Genomic DNA, 20,002 nt, shown 5'->3' on the forward strand with positions numbered 1-20,002 from the left:
TCATGACAGTCAACTAGGAAATTTCAGGCTCATCAAGTGGTGGGCAGGGCATTTTATATTTTTATGAAAGTACAGAAGCAGACGCTACATTCAAACTCCCCTTCTGGACTAGAGGGTACAGTCCCCAGCTGCAAATGAGGCAGCCGACCACCAAACTGCAGAGCATGGCAGCCCGGGAGGTGCGACAGTGGTGTCTGGGCACATAGAAAGCCCCTCTGTCCAACAGAAGCATCCTTTCAAGGGGCTGGGCAGGGAGTGAAAACCAGGGCTGGATGGGGCGTGGCTGAACTGTGGACGGCAGCACAGGGCAAGTGGGTACATAAGGAAGGAGAGGTGGAGTGCTGCGAAGTCCTTCAGGGTGTCTGCTGATAAGGCCATCGTAAAATAAGAATGCAACATCTGGACACTGATGTGGTCATCTGGGAACATTAAAACACTCAGTATTTCATCTGGGCACTTCATGCAAAAAGCACTAACAGTGCCTGCTGTGGACTAGGCAAATTCCTGCAAGATGGCCTTTCTTCTCTGCATACGCTCTCCCTCTTTTTGCAACTAAATGGCTTAAGTCAAATTTATCTGGATATCTGAAAATTTCTGATGCATTCATGACACAGCTACGTAGGTCTTGTGACCTCCTCGTGTACCCAGACTTAGCTACTATTTTAAAAAATATTTATTTGGCTGCGTTGGGTCTTAGATGTGGCATTCAGGCTTACTTTCTCCAGGGCATGTGGAATCTTGGTTCCCTGACCAGGGATCAAACCGGCGTCCCCTGCATTGCAAGGTGGATTCTTAATCTCCGGACCATCAGAGAAGTCCCTTTGCTTCTACTTTAAATGACAAAGAAAGAAAGAAAAGCATTAGTTGAGCCCTGCTGTCCTGGATACTGTCCTAGGCTCTTTCACATTTTCTCACTGGATTTGTCCACCTCTGCCTCCAGGCTCTGGTCACAACCTGCTTTAGTCTGTGCCGCCTCATTTAGCCTCTTCCCCTGATAACAGTATTCCTTTTTCTTTGGAAAATTGATCCTTTCTTACTCCAAACATGTACTTATGGTTGGGGTTGCCAGTTACAGTGCTCACCCCAATAGAGATGTGACCTCTCTGGTCACAGTGACTGATCTGGGAATAAACAAACAATCCAAGCCTGACCAGAGTTTTCTCCAGTATTTTTCAAACTAGGATCAGAAGAGAAGTTCTATTGCTTTATCTTTCCCCTTCTGATCACAAAGTTGAAAGCATACAACCAGAATTCTGGACTCTCAAAAGCAGCCTAGCTGAGAAAATAATGCCAATGTACAGAGACCAGAAATGCAGAGCAAGATGGTGTCATGGTGTCTCGGGTCTAGGCATGGCTTTGTCCTACCCTTGATTTAGTTCTTTGAGGCGACTGAGTCCCCTTCCCTGCTTCAGCTGATTCGGTTTGGGATACCCACTCCAGTATTCAATCCTAAAGGAAATCAGTCCTGAATATTCATTGGAAGGACTGATGCTGAAGCTGAAGCTCCAATACTTTGGCCACCTGATGCAAAGAACTGAGTCATTGGAAAAGACCCTGATGCTGGGAAAGATTGAAAGCAGGAGGAGAAGGGGACAACAGAGGATGAGATGGTTGGATGGCATCACCGACTTAATGGACATGAGTTTGAGTAAGCTCTGGGAGTTGGTGATGGACAAGAAAGCCTGGCATGCTGCAGTCCATGGGGTGGCAAAGAGTCAGACATGACTGAGCATCTGAACTGAACTGAGTCCCCTTCCCTGCTTCAGCTGATTCAGTTTAGGATTTTCTGGAGTATAACCGAGTCCTCCTAAGGTGCTCATTTATTCAGACAAATCCCAGAATCTCAGGCAGCCCCTTCAACTGACCAAGAGGTTCAGATCCTGTTCCTCTCAGTTTTGACATCCCTTTGAAGTTATCTTGTTTCCTCTGTAGCTACCCCCACCAAACTGGCTCCCGCTCACGATTCTGGATTAAATATTTATCTCATCTCTGCTAAGACAGGCTGGAATTTTCAAAGGCTTTACTAAAATTCTGAGGGCTGACAGCCAGCAAACAAATAATATGAGGTAGTAAATGTATAAAACAGACAAGATTACAGAAGTCTTCTGCAAGCTTACTTGAAGACTTGCAGATCTATATTATTGCATGAGCTGTCTTGAAATGGCTTTATTGTAACTCTGAAGATGTGGCGAAATGTTTTAGCAATTCAGCCTGGATCCCTTGCTTCCTGGCTATGAGTCTGACTCCACATAGAGGGCATTGTTTAAAAAGTCAAATTAAATGTAGCAAAACAAATTGATTAATTCATGCAGAAATCTGATGTTGAACTCCAACTCTGTCCTTGTATAGCTGTGTGACCTTGGGCAAGTTATTTAGCTCTCTGTTTCAGAGACCATGTCTATAACATGGAGATCACAATATTATAGGATAGTACTGAGGATTAACTGAGATAAAACATGTAAAACATTCAGGGTTAATAAGTGGAATTTTTGTTCACTTCGTCCCTGAAAGAGAGCAAGCTGTAGGAGGACATGGCCAGCTTCTTTCGGGTCCTTGCTTGCCTCACTGAGAGGAAGAATAGGTGACCTAACTGGTAAGTGGTGGGGAAGGAACTCCGCCATATGGCTCAATCTCTCTGGAATCTCCTTCTCTGGCACCTGGCAGCCTGTGTGCCAGCAGATGCCCACCGAAGTCTTTTCCTCCATTCAGCCAGCTTACCAGACAGGCTCAGCCCCTATCAAGAGCTGGAGTCACGTTTATTTAGGAACGCTTGGTGAAAGTGCATCTAAGCCACATTCTCCAATCAATTTCGTCCGTGAGAAAGGGGAGGCATTTGAGTCTCCATTCGCTCCCTGAGCTTGTTCCTTACTTGAGACGGGACCCAGGGGTATTACTGACAGCCCCCCATACTCCCACCCCAAGCCCCTTTACTTAACAGTGCTCAACCCATAGGAAGTGCTCAGTAAGTGCACAGACATCTATTCTAGAAGCTTAACATTCTCCCAAACCAATCTCACAGCATCACAAAATTGGCAAGGTCCCCAGACGTCTCCTAAGGGGAAGACTGGACACCCTCCCCCACAGCGACTCAGCCATGTGGCCTTGATGCTTTTGACTTCAGGCCTCATTTGATGACTTGCAGGTTCCTAAAAGGCTTGCCTCTTGATATCGGCCAGAGAGCCCTAACAAAAAGGCCTGGAGACTACGGCCTTATATCTTCATTTCACTTGAAATAATCCACTTGTCCTTGTGGAATGAGGATGGCAAGAGGAAGAAAGCAGGGGGGTTAGAAATGCATGTGGTTGGTGGGGAGGTACCTATTTCCTTTGAATTGCCAAATGACCTGGGGACCAGGGAAGCTCTACCTGAATATGGGGTTCTGCCCCAATTATCCTTTTCACAGAGGTCCCCATCTTAATATTTCAGTAGCTATGTTGGAAAGCCTGATGAAAATGGACTCTACCATTACTTTGCTGTGAGACCTTGTGCAGCTGCCTTCACCTTTCTGGGCCTCAGTCTCCTCAGACAGATCAAGAATAAGACCATTGGGCTAAGTGTGAACAGGAAAGAACACGGAGCTGGGAAGGGATTGCTTAAGCCCTTGTATGCTGGCTCTCTCTCCAGTGGGTGGCTAGACCCCCAGTTCCCTGCGCCCACCCAGGAGACTCACAGAAGGACGGTCAGGGATTTCTGTTTCCCACTCTCATTTCTAAGGCCTTGAAGTGCCCAAGTTTAGGTACAATATTCTGCATCCTCTACCTTCCTCTAACCAGCCTTTTGTCTCAGAAGCCCACTTTTATGGACCTTAATCAGGACACCCTCACTTCCGGTTTTGATTGGGTTTGGCCAATGGGAGGTGATGGCAAGACAGCAGAGGACTGGGGAAGAGATGGAAGTGAGACTTCCCTGGCGCCTCCCTGCTTTCCTCCTGGCTCTGTGTCCCTGGCAGTGGCCGCATTTTGTGGTCCTGGCTCCTATTGGGAGGCCTCTCTTCCAGGACTCCAGCTTCCACCAGCCTTCCTCACAGAGTTCCCTCCCGTAGTTTCCTATTCAGAGTACAAGAAGGACTTTTGTCATTAGTCGCTAGGGACATTACACGTCTTGTCAGGTCCTTCCACCCACACACGCCTCTGAACCACCCCGTCCATTAGCAACCCCCTCAACCATCCTTCTGAACGTGCCTTTTCTTTCCTGCCATATCTAACTGATAACGGACTCTCACGACCTCTCTTCCAACTTTCACAATGGGTAATCCAACTGAGCCCAGGCATGGAGAGGTTCACCTGGAAGACCAAGAGGCAAGTTCTGAAGGGACAAAGCCATGATTCCGTCCCTGCTGCTGGGCCCTTGCCTTCCAGCGGCTCATACCCTCTCTGATCCTCAGTGCTAGTGAGTAAGTAGAAAGTCATCTAGTGCTCTGCCACCGGATGACACATTTTACCAAACACTATTCTGTTGCTCTCACATCCATACATGACCACTGGAAAAACCATAGCCTTGACTAGACGGACCTTTGTTGGCAAAGTAATGTCTTTGCTTTTCAATATGCTATCTAGGTTGGTCATAACTTTTCTTCCAAGGAGTAAGTGTCTTTTAATTTCATGGTTGCAGTCACCATCTGCAGTGATTTTGGAGCCCAAAAAATAAAGTCTGACACTGTTTCCACTGCTTCCCCATCTAGTTCCCATGAAGTGATGGGACCAGATGTCATGATCTTCGTTTTCTGAATGTGGAGCTTTAAGCCAAGTTTTTCACTCTCCTCTTTCATCAAGAGGCTTTTTATTTCCTCTTCACTTTCTGCCATAAGGGTGGTGTCATCTGCATATCTGAGGTTATTGATATTTCTCCTGGAAATCTTGATTCCAGCTTGTGCTTCTTCCAGCCCAGCGTTTCCTATGATATACTCTGCATATAGGTTAAATAAGCAGAGTGACAATATACAGCCTTGACGTACTCCTTTTCCTATTTGAAACCAGTCTGTTGTTCCATGTCCAGTTCTAACTGTTGCTTCCTGAGCTGCATGCAGGTTTCTCAAGAGGCAGGTCGGGTGGTCTGGTATTCCCATCTCTTTCAGAATTTTCCACAGTTTATTGTCAAGGCTATGGTTTTCCATTGGTCATGTATGGATGTGAGAGTTGGACTGTGAAGAAAGCTGAGCACCAAAGAATTGATGCTTTTGAACTGTGGTGTTTGAAAAGGCTCTTGAGAGTCCCTTGGACTACAAGGAGATCCAACCAGTCCATTCTGAAGGAGATCAGCCCTTGGATTTCTTTGGAAGGAATGATGCTAAAGCTGAAACTCCAGTACTTTGGCCACCTCATGTGAAGAGTTGACTCACTGGAAAAGACTCTGATGCTGGGAGGGATTAGGGGCAGGAGGAAAAGGGGAAGACAGAGGATGAGATGTCTGGATGGCATCACTGACGCAATGGAGTGAGTCTGAGTGAACTCCGGGAGTTGGTGATGGACAGGGAGGCCTGGCATGCTGCGATTCATGGGGTTGCAAAGACTTGGACACGACTGAGCAACTGAACTGAACCGATCCTGTTGCTCACCATCATCATCTGTGTTGGTGTAGAAGCTGCATTCCTCTTACCGTCTATCTCATTTTCAGTGGACAGACTCCCAACTTCCCTCTCTTTTATTCACACATAACACACAAATGATTCACAAATGGGAAAGTCAACAGGGCTCCTTTGACGTTAGTCTTCTTGTCGGTAAAAATCAGATAATAATACTCTCAACCTCATAAGGATGGGGTGAGGGTTAAATGAGTAGCATCTGTAAGCGCTCAGTAGAGCAGGCGCAAACTATTAGCCATTTCTTTTATTCTCACGTCTGATTTGTCTTGCCTCACTTTCCTACCACGTGTATGCAGGAAGGGGAACAGGGAACTTGGCTAGGAATTCCCAAATGCCCCCACTTTCAACGCTTTCCTCGGCCTGCCATCCCCCTCCATGCCCTATCCCCGAGTAGATTTCCTTCTCTGGCACTTTTTCATCCCAGGAAGCTCCTGGAAGGGCAAGCCAGGAACTTATGGTTTCTGTTTTCAATGCTAGACCAGTGGTTTTCATATGGTGGTCAAGGGGATCCCTAGGGTTCCCAAGAAGCCCCCATGGACCACAGAAAGTGGTTACTGTTGTAGGTCATACCTTTCAGCTTGCTTTGATCTGAGCCTCCTTTTAAGCTTCTGTTTAAACAGACTTCTGAGACTTAAAGTTGAGAACCCCTGTATGACTGTTCTGAGATACTGACGTTCCAGATTTTATAAGTCTCAATGCTAATTTCTTCGGTCCCATGGCCAAGAAACTTTATTCCATTCTTATTGTTTGTATTCTTTTCCATTTCTGATACAATCTGAAATAGATATGTGAACAAACAAGTCTTTGTGTACTTACATGGGCTGTCCTTCCCAGGCACTCTTCACGTTCAGCCAACATTGTCCCCTTAATTCCAAGGAATTTCCTGGGGAAGATAACTACCACACTGTTTAACAACAGAGTGAAAGCACTTGACTTTTATCAGCACCTGATCTCACCACTGGAGTGCATCCACCCCTGGGAATCCCAGGTTGATAGGGGACTATCTATGCAGTTCAAGACTTTGGCACAGAGAATATGAATGCATGAAGGGAACAAAAGCCCCAACCTTCAGATATCTGCCTGGAATGCTCTTCTCCCACATTGACACAAGTTTCCCTCCCATTCTCCATTTGGGTCTTTGGATCAAATATTACCTCATTAGAACTGCCTTCAGACTGGGGCAAGAGGAACCCCTACCTTGTCTTCTGAGCTCTCCAGTCCTCTTCCAGCTATGCCCCTTTCCACAGAGTTAGAAGCCCATGGCTCAAGGGGATGTGCCCACCCAAAGCTCCTGTGCCTCACCTCTTCTTAGATCATACTGGGAGTACCTGAGACCCTAGAACTCCCTATTCCAAGAGCACCAGGCCAACTTCTAGAGACTACATCAGCCTTTTCCTCAAGGTCTATTCTCTTGAGGAACCAAGGAGGGGCTATTTGCTAAAGGTATGGCTGGAGCTCGCAGACAGGGATGTTACAGGTGCAGGCACAAGGTCCCACGAAGTGTGGGACAGAGCTGGGGTGCAAAGAATGGGAGGAAGGTTGAGGGCCAGGACCAGTTACCACCCAAGAAGCCCCATTCCAGTGCACATCTTAGGAGGAGTCTGAGAATTCTAAACTTAAGTTTGACCTTCCAGATTTTTGTGACTGTGTACTTGTCAAGATGAAAGGACGGGAATTTTACCTAAGTTTAGACTGGCTTATAATTTTAAATTAAGTAGACATATGTGTGGGGCTTCCCAGGTGCTCAGTGGTAAAGAATTCGCCTGCCAATGTAGGAGACATGAGTTCGATCCCTGGGTTGGGAAGATCCCCTGGAGAAGGAAATGGCTACCCACTCCAGTATTCTTGCCTGGGAAATTCCATGGACAGAGGAGCCTGGAGAGCTGCAGTCCATGGGGGTCGCAAAGAGTCGGACGCGACTTAATGACTGAGCTCACATGCATGGTATGTTTATCTCCATTTGCACTATTTGCCCCGGCCCTGTAAATATCAGGGTTGGGTCTATCCCTGACCTCCCTGTCTAAAATAAAATACCACTTCCTCTGTCACTTTAGTCTTACTTCATTGTACATTTCTTCAGAGCCTTTGACAAAACAGGATTTACGTTTATGCCTCTATCCTTGTCTATGTAGGTTCCGTGACTGTAGAGTCTTGGTTTTATGTACTGCCTTAGCCTTAGTACCTACAGCAGCGCCTCACACAAAGAAACTACTCGATAAATGATGAATGAATAACAAATCTAGTCTCAGAAGACTTACAAGTGAGGTGGGCTAACCCAGGAGGCACAGAGGAAAAAGATCACTTGTGCCAACACTCTGAGGATCACCTGCTCCCCTGAAGATAACTCAGCATTGGAGCTATAAAAGGTAGAGCAGGGAAAATTAATCATTAACACCTTTACAGCACACAAGATTAGTTGTTGGGTTACTCCTGAGAGGGATATGTAAGTGAACATGGAGATCCGTGAGCAGACTGGAGGGTTAGATGTGGGGGACCTGGGCTGCTGGGAGCCCCTATCTCAGGAATCTTCCTAACAACTTCAGGGTGGCCAGAACTGCGCGCTGAGCAAACTCTGATGCCACCCAATGGGCCACGCCAATCCAGTCCAGTCTGTGATGGGAGGGAGCTTCTAATTCATTACCAGGAAGCCCTCAAATAATGTTTTCCTTGGATGGTCACAGGCCTCAGGCGGTGTGGACACATCTGGTTCCCGTGGAGTCACGGTGGTTACACACTCAAGAGACTGTCTTTCCACCCCTCCCTTTCTCCCATGCTTCTAAGTCACAACTTCTCGTCGCTTGGTGGGATCCCCAGCACTTTCTGGGAACAAAGTCCATCGGTCCAATCCATTCCAACGGATTCCTTTTCCGTTGAATACGGGGCCCATGAGAAGCCAAACGACTTCCCCGGGTTGCCCAGAGAGAGTCTGTCGCCCGGGACTCTGCCCCAGCGGATGTTCCACACCTATCATTTGGCGGGCGGGGCTCGGGGACCTGGGCTGCGCTCTCCGCCTTTTGCAGGCGGAGGCGAGAACCCGAGTAGCTGTGAGGTCTCGGCGGACGGCGAAGAAAGGCGCTCGCAGCGGAGCAGGGAGACCGCGCCGGGCTTCTGCCTTCGTCGGCTCTCGGGCCGGCGGGCGGGGCCAGGGGCGGGGCCAGGGGCGGGACCGGACCATGGCGGGCGGGGTCTGCGGGCTCCGCCTCCCGACGGAGGCAGGAGGTGCCGCGGCGGAGCCGCTGAGCTCCAAGTCTTCCGAAAACTTGTGTGCAGCGGTGGCCTCGGCGCGACGGCCGAGGATGGGGTGGTGCGGCCGCGGCTCCGGGCCGCCGCCGTCGCGGCTGCTGATGCTGCTGTCGCTGCTGCTGGCGGTGCGTGGCGCTGGCGCGGCCCCGCGCTCGGCGCTCTACTCGTCCTCCGACCCGCTGACGCTGCTGCGGGCGGACACGTTGCGCCGCACGGTGCTGGGCTCCCGCAGCGCCTGGGCGGTGGAGTTCTTCGCCTCCTGGTGTGGCCACTGCATCGCCTTCGCCCCGACGTGGAAGGCACTGGCCAACGACGTTAAAGGTGAGAAACTGGGTGCCGGGGTTGGGTGGGGGAGGCTCGCTCTCCTCGTCCCATCCGGGCGGATCCCCGCCACCTGCCTTGCGGAGCGCCCTTCGGCATTGCCCGCTTCCCCCTGCCCATCACCTCCGCCCATCTTTCTTTCTGCACCTCCCACTCCCCCCACCCCACCCCCGCGCCCAGTTTCTCAGCTCTCAGCTCCATCTTTAGCTCCTGCCCTTCCCTTTCTTTTTCCCCTTGGCCGATGTCCCGAATTTCTCTCCCTCTTCCCGCGGTCTGGGTCCCCAGACCTGCCCTGCTTTCCATGTCAGTCCTCCGCCGGCTTACGGCCCCCATGCCTGCGACGTGGTCGCCTTTGTTCCTCCTCGCTAACACCTTACACGGCTTCCCGTAGTTCAGCCCTGTGGCAGCAGCACCCCTCCTACCGAGTTCCCCAGTTGCGATGGGATCAGTACACATTCGACCGCCCTCTTATCCCCACTCCCTCCTTCCGTGCCCCACCCCTTGGCTAGCAGACCCAGCTGGTACGTAGACTCCTTTCTCAGCTTTATCTTTGAGGCAGTTTCCCTGTTTCCTGTTTCCAGGCCTCTCCTGACCTGCTGCCTCCAGCTTCAGTTTCTGGGCCCTCCTTCTCTGTCTCCCCGACCTTCTGCTTTAACCTAAGGAGCCCAGAGGCCTGATTGAGGGCAGCCTCTTGGCGTGTCTTTGGCCCTTACTTCATTTTACCATTCATTGGCCTGGCCACTAATACCATGTTTTCTTCATTCTAAAGAGACCATCAGTTGCCATTCTTTTACTATCAGCCTGAGAGGTAGAGGGATAAGACAGTCGCTAATAGATGGATAGAGATTTAAAGGCATCCTCCATTACAGAAATGTTAATGTTTTTAAAAACTTAAGTTTTGGAACTGAATAAATATGGCAACCATAGTAATTTATATTTATCTAGTGCTTACTACAATGAATGTCAGCTTCCTGAGTAAGTACTTGATGTACAGTATCTCAGTTTCCTTTCTGCAAGTCGGGATCGCTGTGGGGTCATCCATCTGTCTAGCCCGGATGGTGGGTATTTGGGCGGGGCTGGTATGTGGTAGTGGTGTATTTCTGATATGCTGCTCTGAATGGAGCTATTTCCTGCTTATGGGCTCCTGGCCTTCAGTGGTCGCTGAATGAGGACTGCAGTTGTCTTGGGGAGTAGGCCTCTTCCTGGAGAGAAAACAACAGGGGCTGTTGTTCCCCTGCCATGCTGTTGGTATTTTTTGATAAACTTAACTGTTTGCGGTAGAGTAGTGCATTTGGTGGTACTAGAGCCCACCTGTGTCTGCTGGAGACATAAGAGACTCGAGTTCGATCCCTGTGTCAGGAAGATCCCCTGGAGGAGGGCAGTATTCTTGCCTGGAGAATCCCAGGGACAGAGGAGCCTGGCGGGCTGTGGTCACACAGAGCTGGACATGACTGAGTGACCAACACACAGAGATGTTGTTACATTTGTAGGTGTTGTAGATGTTACAGTTGTAGATTTGTAGATGTTGGTTTTCAAACTCAGGCCCCCTCTTCCCTGGAGCAGCTTGCACAGTGGTTCCTAAAGTGGCCAGATGGAAAGATGTATCATCTGCTATCCATATGGTCTTGGAAAGTTATTTTAAAACCAAACTAATAAATCAGTTTCCCTCCAAATTACATGTAGACACTTGTCTGCAGGCCTCTACAGTTCTGTCACCTAAATGTGCCTTTTCTCAGCAGTTCTTCCTGCTATTTCAGTGATATCTACACATCTGGTCAAAGCAGGAGGCAGATAGAATGTTGAACGTGGAATCTGAACACCTAAGCAGTGTTCGGTGTTCAGGGGACACTGTGGGCCTGAACATTATAAAAACTTCTAGGTCAGTTTCTACTTTGAGGCCATAAGAGGTCCTTAGTGGCTACAGATGGACTCCTTCTAGAAGATTCTTAGATCTTGAGAGTGAGGAACAGAAAGATTACCTTCCAGTTGACTCATGGGTTCATTCTCTTGCAACCTAGAGATTTCCAGTGAATTGTACATCCAGACACTGACCCCGCCTGCTCCTAGATGAGGGTCTTCTCCCACTGTAGGAAGTAAGAGTCTTTCCCTAAAAAATGCAAGTCAAAACTTATCCTTAGAAAGGAAGATGGTATCTGTGGAGATGAACCGCAGTCCGTGAGAGGTGGGAGATTTAGGTGAAAACCTGGAGTCTCCCATGAGCCATGGAGGTGTCAGCTCCCTAAGCAGGATCAGGTCGGGGGAACCAACTTGTTGAATCTGGTGTTGTGTTGCAGTGATAAAGAATGCCTCCACTCCAGTCCAAGGAAGTGTTTCCAGGTGAGGCCCTTCAACACCTCTGTGTTCTGAGGTTCCTTGAGAAAGTTTGGTTGTGGACCAGCAGAGGGCTGCTGTCCCACCACCTTGGGCCCAGGGGCCTGTGGCTCCTGCCCTCTGCCTTTGGTATGAATGTGTTGGGTAGGAACAGTGAGACTGTGGAAGGTCATGGGTGGGGTGGAAGTGGGGGAGAAAATTGTGCAATCCTGCCCAGTTGGCCTTAGGCATTTAATCTGACTGGCCAGGGCTCATTTCTTCAGTAACCTGTGGGCTAGGTTCTCTGGGGCAGTTGTTACCCTGGGGCAAAGCACCTGTTTCTAAGGACCCAGATCATCCCTTTCTATTCCAGAGCAGCTCTTGTTACCTCACCATACATTTGGGAAATTGTGTTCCTTTTAGACCTTCAGGCTTCTTTACTGGCTAATCAATCAGCAAATATTTGTTGAGTGACTTCTGTGTACAAAGCATTGTTTACATTACTATTGGGTAAATCACCCAGCAGGGAAATTGGCACCCTTAAGAAGCCATATTTGAAAAGGGTCAAAGGAGCATGGCTTAGCCATTTCTTATTGTGGGAATTCAGGGAAGGGCAAAGTCACAGAGGCCTTTATCTAAACAGTTATTTATTACACGGTTGCCTTCTGCCCGGCACTGTGCTAAGGGCCTTTATAGGCCATTACAGGCCTTTATACAATCTTTGTGAGAAAACATCTGAGCAACAGACAGCCCTGTTTAAAACAAAACAGTTAAGTAACTTGCCGAAGATTACGCAGATGCTGGAGGAGGTTCTTTATTATTTTTTTAATGTATTTATTTTTAATTGAAGGATAATTGCTTTACAATATTGTGTTGGTTTCTGCCGTACATCAGCATGAATCAGTCATAGGTATATATACGTCCCCTCCCTCTTGAGCCTCTCCCTCCCACTTCCCACTTCATCCCACCCCTCTGTGTTGTCACAGAGCCCCAATTTGGGTTTCCTGAGTCATACAGCAAATTCCCACTGGCTATCTGTTTTCCATATGGTCGTGTATATGTTTCCATGCTGTTCTCTCCATTAGTCCCAGCCTCTCCTCCTCCCCGCCCCCCTACCCAGCCCTGGGTCCATAAGTCTGCTCTCTGTGTCTGCATTGGAGGAGGTTCTTGCACCCAGCTCCTCCTGACTTTTCAGAGCCAGGCCAGGTGGTGAGGCAGGAGACAGAGGAAAGGTACTGCAGGTGAAGAGCGAGGAGATGAGATGTGTGAGACGTGGGTGCTGAGTGACAGCGAGCGGTATTGGTCCCCCCTTTCTCTCCCAGGTGTGGCCCTTCCATCCTGCTGGTACCCTTGCGCTACTGGTGTAGAGCCTGGCCCCGGGCAGCCGCTCACTGGACACCCGTGCAGACTGGGGACACGAGCCTCACGGGATCCCCCATGAGGCCGTGGGGAGCAGGTCTTCTGCTGCTGCCATGGCGCCCCTTGACTCAGACCCAGGGTGTCAGCCAGGTGAGGGGCGGGGAAGGCATTTTGGCCATGTCATGGTCTCATGGCCCAGAAGCTGGCATCAAGAGGGAAGGGACGTGGTGGGAACAGCCTAGGCCCAGCTCCAGCTCCCTGAGTCAGAAGGACTTCCCGGAGACTCAGGTGGGATCTCGTTCTGACCTCTCCATCTGACTGGCTCCTGTGGCTGGGGCAGGCCTGGCCTCTGCCTGAATAGAGGCCCGGGCTGCATCACCCTCCGAGGTCTCACAGCTATTCTCCTTGGCAGGAGTGGTTATCAGAGCTGGAAAGGACTTGAGAGACCTTCATCTCGGCCCTCTTTGACCTGTAAGGAAACAGATCCAGAGAGGAGACGTGAGGTGCTCATGGTGCTCTGGCCAGTAATAGCCGTGAGCAGGCCTTGTGACTCTGGGTCCAGTGCCCTTTCCCGGCCTTGTGAGTGGGGGCGGGGGGACGCTGTCCGTGACTCCAGAAGGGATGCACCCCAACCCCCTCATCACAAGGTGCTCCCTCTCCCACCACCCCAAGGCCTACAGCTGTCCCCTGCCTACCCTAAACCTCCCCTCTCATCCCCTCCATTTGCTCACTTACTCTCTTGTCAGTGGAGAGATTACTTTGCCAGGGCAGTAATTGTACAGGGAAGTTTTTTCTCCCTCGAGAGGAGGGCTGGGCTGAGGCTGCCAATTATTCAGTGTTAGGCCTGCAGGTTGTGGTATTAAGTCACCCAACACCTTAGAAAGCTTCCCCCGCCCAGCTGTGTTCCTTTTTGACAGCAGGACACTTCCCTTAAATGTGGCTTAGCTTTATCAGCGGGGCACCCAAATAAGGCCGTCTTTATTCCTGGTGCTGTTACTAGAATGATGAATTGTCAGACCTGCGGTGACTAGTATCACACCAGATCTGTGTAGGTCATTATGGCTCATTAAGGTATTGACATTGATATTCCTGAGAAACATTCCTCAGCCTGGACTCTCCCAGCACCTGACTGGCCTCAGCCTCCCTCTCCCCCTCGGGCTGGGGCTGGTAAGAAGAGGCACTGGGTTTCCATTTCCTGGAGGTAGAGGGAATCAAGGCATAAAGAGAAGAGCCGCAGACTTCCAGGAGCCAGGAGCTGAGAACTCCCAGGCATCACCACCACCTCCCCCCACCTCAGCCTTCCCCATTACTAACACCCTCCCCACCCCATCCCCTCCGAGCTTCCTGGCTGAACAGAGCAACTCTCTGTTGTGTCCTGGGCCCTCTCGAGACCAGCAGAGAGGCTCAAATCCTGGGTTCAGATCCCATATTCACCACTGATTAGTTGTGGCACAGTTATCTGATCTCTATTTTACAGTCTAAGAAAGCAGGTCTAGAGCTAAATACCTTCTTACTTTTTCATAGTGGAGTTGTGCACATTAAATTACATAAATAAGGCATACAATAACCTAACATGCCTGATATCATCATCTGAGTAAGGGCTGAGTCTGTGATATTGACCAACCCTTGTGTGTTGCAGAGAATGGTATGTAGCTAGAAGAGGAGACTGTTTTAACCATTCTCTCTCTCATGGGGAAGGTTGTGATCAGAAGTGAAGTGAAATTCGCTCAGTCGTGTCTGACTCTGCAAACCTATGGACTATACAGTCCGTGGAATTCTCTAGGCCAGAATCCTGGAGTGGGTAGCCTTTCCCTTCTCCAGGGGCTCTTCCCAAGCCAGGGATCGAACTCAGGTCTCCCGCATTGCAGGTGGATTCTTTACCTGCTGAGCCACCAGGGAAGCCCTTTGTAATCAGAGCAAACAGCAAAAATACAAAGGGAGTGTCTTGACCCTTGTGAGGTAGAGGGACGAAAGTGGGTTTTTGGGTCTGGTAGGCCTTGGGTCCCCTGGAGGCCTCTTGGTTCCTGTCCTCATTTGGCGACCAAGGGGAAATGGTGCCCGAGGCGGTGGTGGGGTGAGAGAATCTGGAGCGTGCCATGGGTGCTCATGGAACATTAGCTTTGAGTCCTCACCCCCCCACCCCCCCCCCCCACCAGTCCCTTGAGAGCCTCATTCCCCAGCAAGCAGCCAGCAACAACTTGGCCTGAGGGAGAGCGGCCTGTAGTCTCTGAGAGGAGAGGAGCAGCTGAGGCCTGCTGTCCTTGGTCACCCTGCCAAGTGGCCCTGTGAGACCCCTGGCTAGGGGCCCTCACTGTTGGAAGGACTCAAAATTGTCTCTCTTCTGCCCTTAGATCTAATTGACTTGTTGACTGTCTTGAGAACAGCTGGATCTTTCCTGGGGGTCTCCCCGAACTAAATGACCAGAGCCTTAGACACAGAGCTGAGGAAGCCGAGCCTGGAATGTGCTAGATGACCCTATGGGGGGACCTGTACTTTTTACGCTTTGCTGGGCCTCCCTTGGAGAGGAGAGGCGCCATAGAAAGGAGCTCTGGGGTGCTCTGTCTGTGATCCAGGGCACGATCCCATCCCTGCTTCTCCTGCTCCTGCAGGTGACGGGCGTTAACCTCACTCCTTACCTGAACCTGAGGATAGAATGTGGCTGGGAGATGTTCCAGCCCTGGAATGGCCCTTGCGTGCTACATTACTCAGTCATGTCTGACTCTTTTCAACCCCATGGACTGTAGCCTGCCAGGCTCCTCTGTCCATGGGATTCTCCAGGCAAGAATAGTGGCGTGGGTTGCTATACCCTCCTCCAGGGGATCTTCCCCACCCAGGGATTGAACTCGAGTCCTGCCTTGGCAGGTGGATTCTTTGAAGCAGCCCTTGGAGTGGGGTCAGTTGTGTAATTCAGTTAATAGTCGCTGAGAACCTATTGAGTTCAAGGTAATGCGGCTTGGCAAGGAGGATGCAAGGATGGACAGGCTGTGAGATGGACAGGCTTGGAACTGTGTGGTGGAAATGAGCACAGGGTCCTGAGCCTTGGGCTTGGAAGATGACTCTTTCTAGGGGAAAATCCTGTTCCAACTGAGTTGTACCTGACACCTGGAAGCTTGTTGAAAGGGTAAAGGTGGCCGTGGAGTAGCCTGGGTGAACATTGTGCTTTTAAGAAAGAAGAAAACCCTCAGAGTTCCTGGGGTATGATTTGGGGAAGTGGTAAGGGGATGCTGGGTTGGAAGGGACCAGACCAAAAAAGGCCTTATGCCTATAGGTTTTCTTCTAGAGGCAATGGAGCCACCAAAGAATATTGAATAGAGAGTGACATAGATCTGCAGATAGGAAAGATCACTGGAGGTCAGCTAAGCCGGTGATAGAGCATAATAGAACTTTGGCCAGGAGGGAAATGAGACTTTTCATCTGGACAAGAAACCCTGCACTAGCTCACTGGGAGGGTGGTTAGAGGTGAGGTTAGAGATAAAGAACCCAGGAGCGGGGAAAGGAGACTAGACTAGCGAGTGGGCGGGAGGAGACTTGCCAGGGAGGGTGGATAGGACACGGAAACTGGTTGGGATTAGCGGTTCCGCATGGCTGGACTGCCTGACTGTCCCTCCCACGTGGTGCCCACAGTGGGGGCGGGGATGGGGAGAGCAGAGTGGCAGGAAGAGCAGGAGGGCTGCTGTCCCGAGGCTAGCACGGAGCAGACCCTGATCACTGACCACAGCCCCGTTTGTGCAGGCCGCCCTGCCAGCTAGATGTAAGACCAAAGAACACAGGCCATTCAGGCTGGCAGGCGTCTGTAGCTCAAAAGGCTACCCTTCTGTGCCAGGGGAGCCAGGAGCTCCCTAAATGGGGTTCGATGAGATGGGGGGACGTTGGGGAAATGGCATCACAGGCTGGGGCTCACCTGTCTCTGCAGAACACTTCCATTCATGCCCCACTCCCCCATCCTCACGTCTCTCTCCCACCGGGATTCAGTGCCAAGAAGAGACTGCCAGCCAAAAAGCAGAGAGGGAGGAGGGTGGGGAGGAAATGGGTGTGCCTCTAGCCTGCCTCACAGTTCCAGACCCCCTCCCTTGTGTCACCCCTAGAAGACCAGCTTGGCTGCTCTGAACCTTCAGAGCCTTTCCTTTGAGGGCTGGGACAGGGTATGCAGTGGTATCCTGGCTCTTCTGTCATGGAAGTGAGGGTGACCCTTCTCCTCTGGGCATAAAAAGTTCTTGGGAAATCCGATGGTTTTTCAGATGTTGTAAGGGATAGTTCTGGGGCGGGTAAGAGGTCTTGGGTCTTGGGGATGTTACTTGGATGTTAGTCTTCTGTCATTAGTGGGTTCTGGGTGGGCTGCCTGTGTCAACCCCCCACCCCACCCCATCCTGTGCTCCAGATGGGAGGTGAAGGGCCCTGTGGGGAAGATGTGGGCTCCCCGAATCGCCGGGCAGGCTTGCTCCTTCCCTCGCATGCCCAGAAATGCCCATACTGCAGGGTGCTGTGGGAGTCAGCCCAGACCCCCTGCCTGCACGCCCATGCTGGCCCCTGCCTGCCTCCCAGCAGCGCCTCTGCAGCCCGCCTGGTCTGTGTACATGCCTTCACAGTCCCCCTGCTCCTCGCCTGCCAACCCCGTTCCCTGGTTCCCTGGCAGCTCGATGACTGTCAAGGCTCCACTCTACTCCCACCTTTCCTGCCGGGCCCCTGCATGGTCCCAGGGCTGGTCTCCCCTGTGGCCACATTCCCCCAGGGCCCTGTGCCACTCAGCATGGCACCACCCTTCCATTGCCACCTCATGGTCTGTGCAGCTCTATGTGCCTGTCTTGCCGCCTGGCAGGAGCAGCCTTACCGTAACGTGGCACTTTGGTGGGTACTCCTGGGGCACCTGACCTGGAGCTGGAGCTCACGAGGCCTGCCTGGTTGATGAGTTTGTTTTCTGTTTCCCAGATCCTGGGCTGCGGCCCAGATCAGTGCCATTGTTCTCTCTGCCAGTAAGTTCCAGCAGGGGGAGAGACTCATGGCCTGGGGCCTGACGAAGGCACAGGGTGCCCAAGCAACTGGCCTGGGGCGCTGCTCGACTCCTTCCAGACCTGGCCTCGGGGCTTCTTTCCCGGCGGCTCTAGTTCCCAGGTGTCTTTGCCGCCTTCTCTAGACCTCCGCCTTCATCTCTGGTTGGGCGGCCGGTCCTCACCGCCCTGTGTCCCAGGGGCTGACAGCCAGCACCTTTGGCCACGGAAGCCTTCACCGAGGGTCCACTGGGGAATTCAGAACTCTTGAGGCATGCTCTCCACCCTTCTGGAGCTGACCCTCTCTAGAGGCCAGCAGGGGCTGAGGCAATATCCCAGAAGCTTTTCCCCAGGAGGGCCAGGCTGGTCTCATACCTCCCTTCAGCCCCTGTGTCCCTCCGCCATCCCTGAATAATGGAGAAACACAGATTGCCGTCCTGAGTAGGCTGCTGGTGCTGGGTAACTGTGCCCTAAGTGCAGGCTAAATGCAGAATAACCCAGCTATCTCAGAGGCCCTTTTTTGGAGAAGGGGTGACCATTCTCCTTAGAGCTTCTGGGACAGGTGCCATGGGCATTGGTGGGGATGGATTATACTTACCCCAGGGTTTTTTTGTGTTTTTTTTTTTTGTCATTTCAGATTGGAGGCCGGCGCTGAATCTCGCTGCCCTGGACTGTGCTGAGGAGACCAACAGCGCAGTTTGCAGAGACTTCAACATCCCTGGCTTCCCGACCGTGAGGGTGTGTGACCGGGAGAGGGCAGTGCGGGCCTGGGGGGCCAGTGTCGTTGGAGCACTCTGCTGGCTGCCCCGTGCTTCCCTGGCATCTGCCCGGCTGAGCTCTGTGGGGGTCCTCCCAGGCTTCTGGGCCTGACCTGCTTAGATCCCAGCCCCTGGAGTCCTGTGCTTTGATGAGACACCTTCTCTAGAGGCAGAAAGCCATGTGAACTGGGAGGCAGAAAAGAAAGAGGCTCACTTGGTGGGTGACCTTCTCCCCTTTATAAAAAGGGGCTGTGTGTTGTCGTGTTGGGACCCACAGATTTTCACTGTGAAAAGTGATCATCCCCTAGGTTGGTGAGAGCTCCCAGCTCTCGGGAGCCTCTTTCCAATCAACTCCTCCCCCCGCCCCTGCCCCCCGACCTTCCAGCCTTAGAGGGCTGATCTCAACCATGTTAAACCAGGGTTTAGGCTCTGACACACCTGGGGGCAGGATCAGACTCAGAGGACCTCATGGTCTCCCTGAAAAGGACCCAGGAGACACTGGCAGGCCTCATCCTCCTCAGGCCAGTGCCTTGAACCTGAGTGGCTCGGAAGTGACTTGTCTGGAGAGCCTTAGCCCCGTGCCTCAGGCTGCAGGGATACCCATCACAGGAGTCGTCACACTCGACACATGACGGCCCGTCACCTGGCTCTGGCTGCAGGCAGCGTGAGTGCTCTGATGAGACCTTGCCTGCCCCCCGCAGGGCATCAGCCACTTAGTTAGCTTCTGGACGCCTTCCAAGGCTCTCCCGTCAGAGGCCCTGGGAAGCCCAGAGCAGCAAGGCTGTGTGCCCTCCTCAGGGCTCAGGTCCAGCTGTAATCCAATTAGTTCTCCTCCAAATTAAAGAATCCGCATCCGCATCTCTCTCTCCAGCCATGGATAATTAGCCTGCTCCCCCCGCCAGAATGGCATCTAGAAAAGCAGTTTCCTCTGCTTCCACTAGGATTAAGCAGGAAATGCCTTTGAGGACTGAAAAGACAAGTATTGTCCCCAGAACAAGGGATCTGAGTTCAGGGGCTTCAGTTGCCACGTGGAACTGTGAACCATATCTGAGCCTGAGGACACCCGGAGAATTCCTCTGGAGAGTAAGACCCTGGGCTCCTCCAGCCACATCCAGTTCTGAGTCCACATTCTTCTCCAGCCGTGTCCAGCTCTGAGTCCATGAGACGGCCCGTTCTCACGGCCAGTGACCTCCTGCTGGGTTCAGGGTTTCCGTGGCCCAAGAGAGCTCCCTCCCGCACTCCTGTTTACCACTTAGGGTGAGGGCCCTAAGTCCCCATTCCACTGGCCTGGGAGGTGTCCTGAGGCAGCAGCGGCTGCTGTTATCATTTAGAGGTGGCAGCAGAGACATTTTCTATCAACCATCTCTCTTTTACATTAAAGACTCCCATGATGGGGCCGCTGCCCTATCCCCAGCCCCAAGATATGTAACTTGAAATATTCAAAA

The 20,002-nt window shown here is 51.5% G+C and overlaps 1 protein-coding gene across 2 annotated transcripts in view; it reads left to right on the forward strand.

The window, feature by feature from the left end:
• The first annotated feature begins 8,618 nt into the window (after positions 1–8,618).
• Positions 8,619–20,002, forward strand: part of QSOX1 (quiescin sulfhydryl oxidase 1) — a 41,568-nt gene continuing 30,184 nt past the window's right edge. For both annotated transcript variants that reach the window (XM_027975925.2, XM_027975927.2), the window contains exons 1-2: positions 8,619–9,145; positions 18,437–18,537. In XM_027975925.2, coding sequence (XP_027831726.2) covers positions 8,755–9,145; positions 18,437–18,537 — 492 coding nt within the window. In that variant the 5' untranslated portion in view covers positions 8,619–8,754. The remainder of the gene's footprint in view (positions 9,146–18,436; positions 18,538–20,002) is intronic.

The sequence above is a fragment of the Ovis aries genome, chromosome 12, assembly GCF_016772045.2.
Source record: "Ovis aries strain OAR_USU_Benz2616 breed Rambouillet chromosome 12, ARS-UI_Ramb_v3.0, whole genome shotgun sequence".
NCBI classification, from domain to species: domain Eukaryota; kingdom Metazoa; phylum Chordata; class Mammalia; order Artiodactyla; family Bovidae; genus Ovis; species Ovis aries.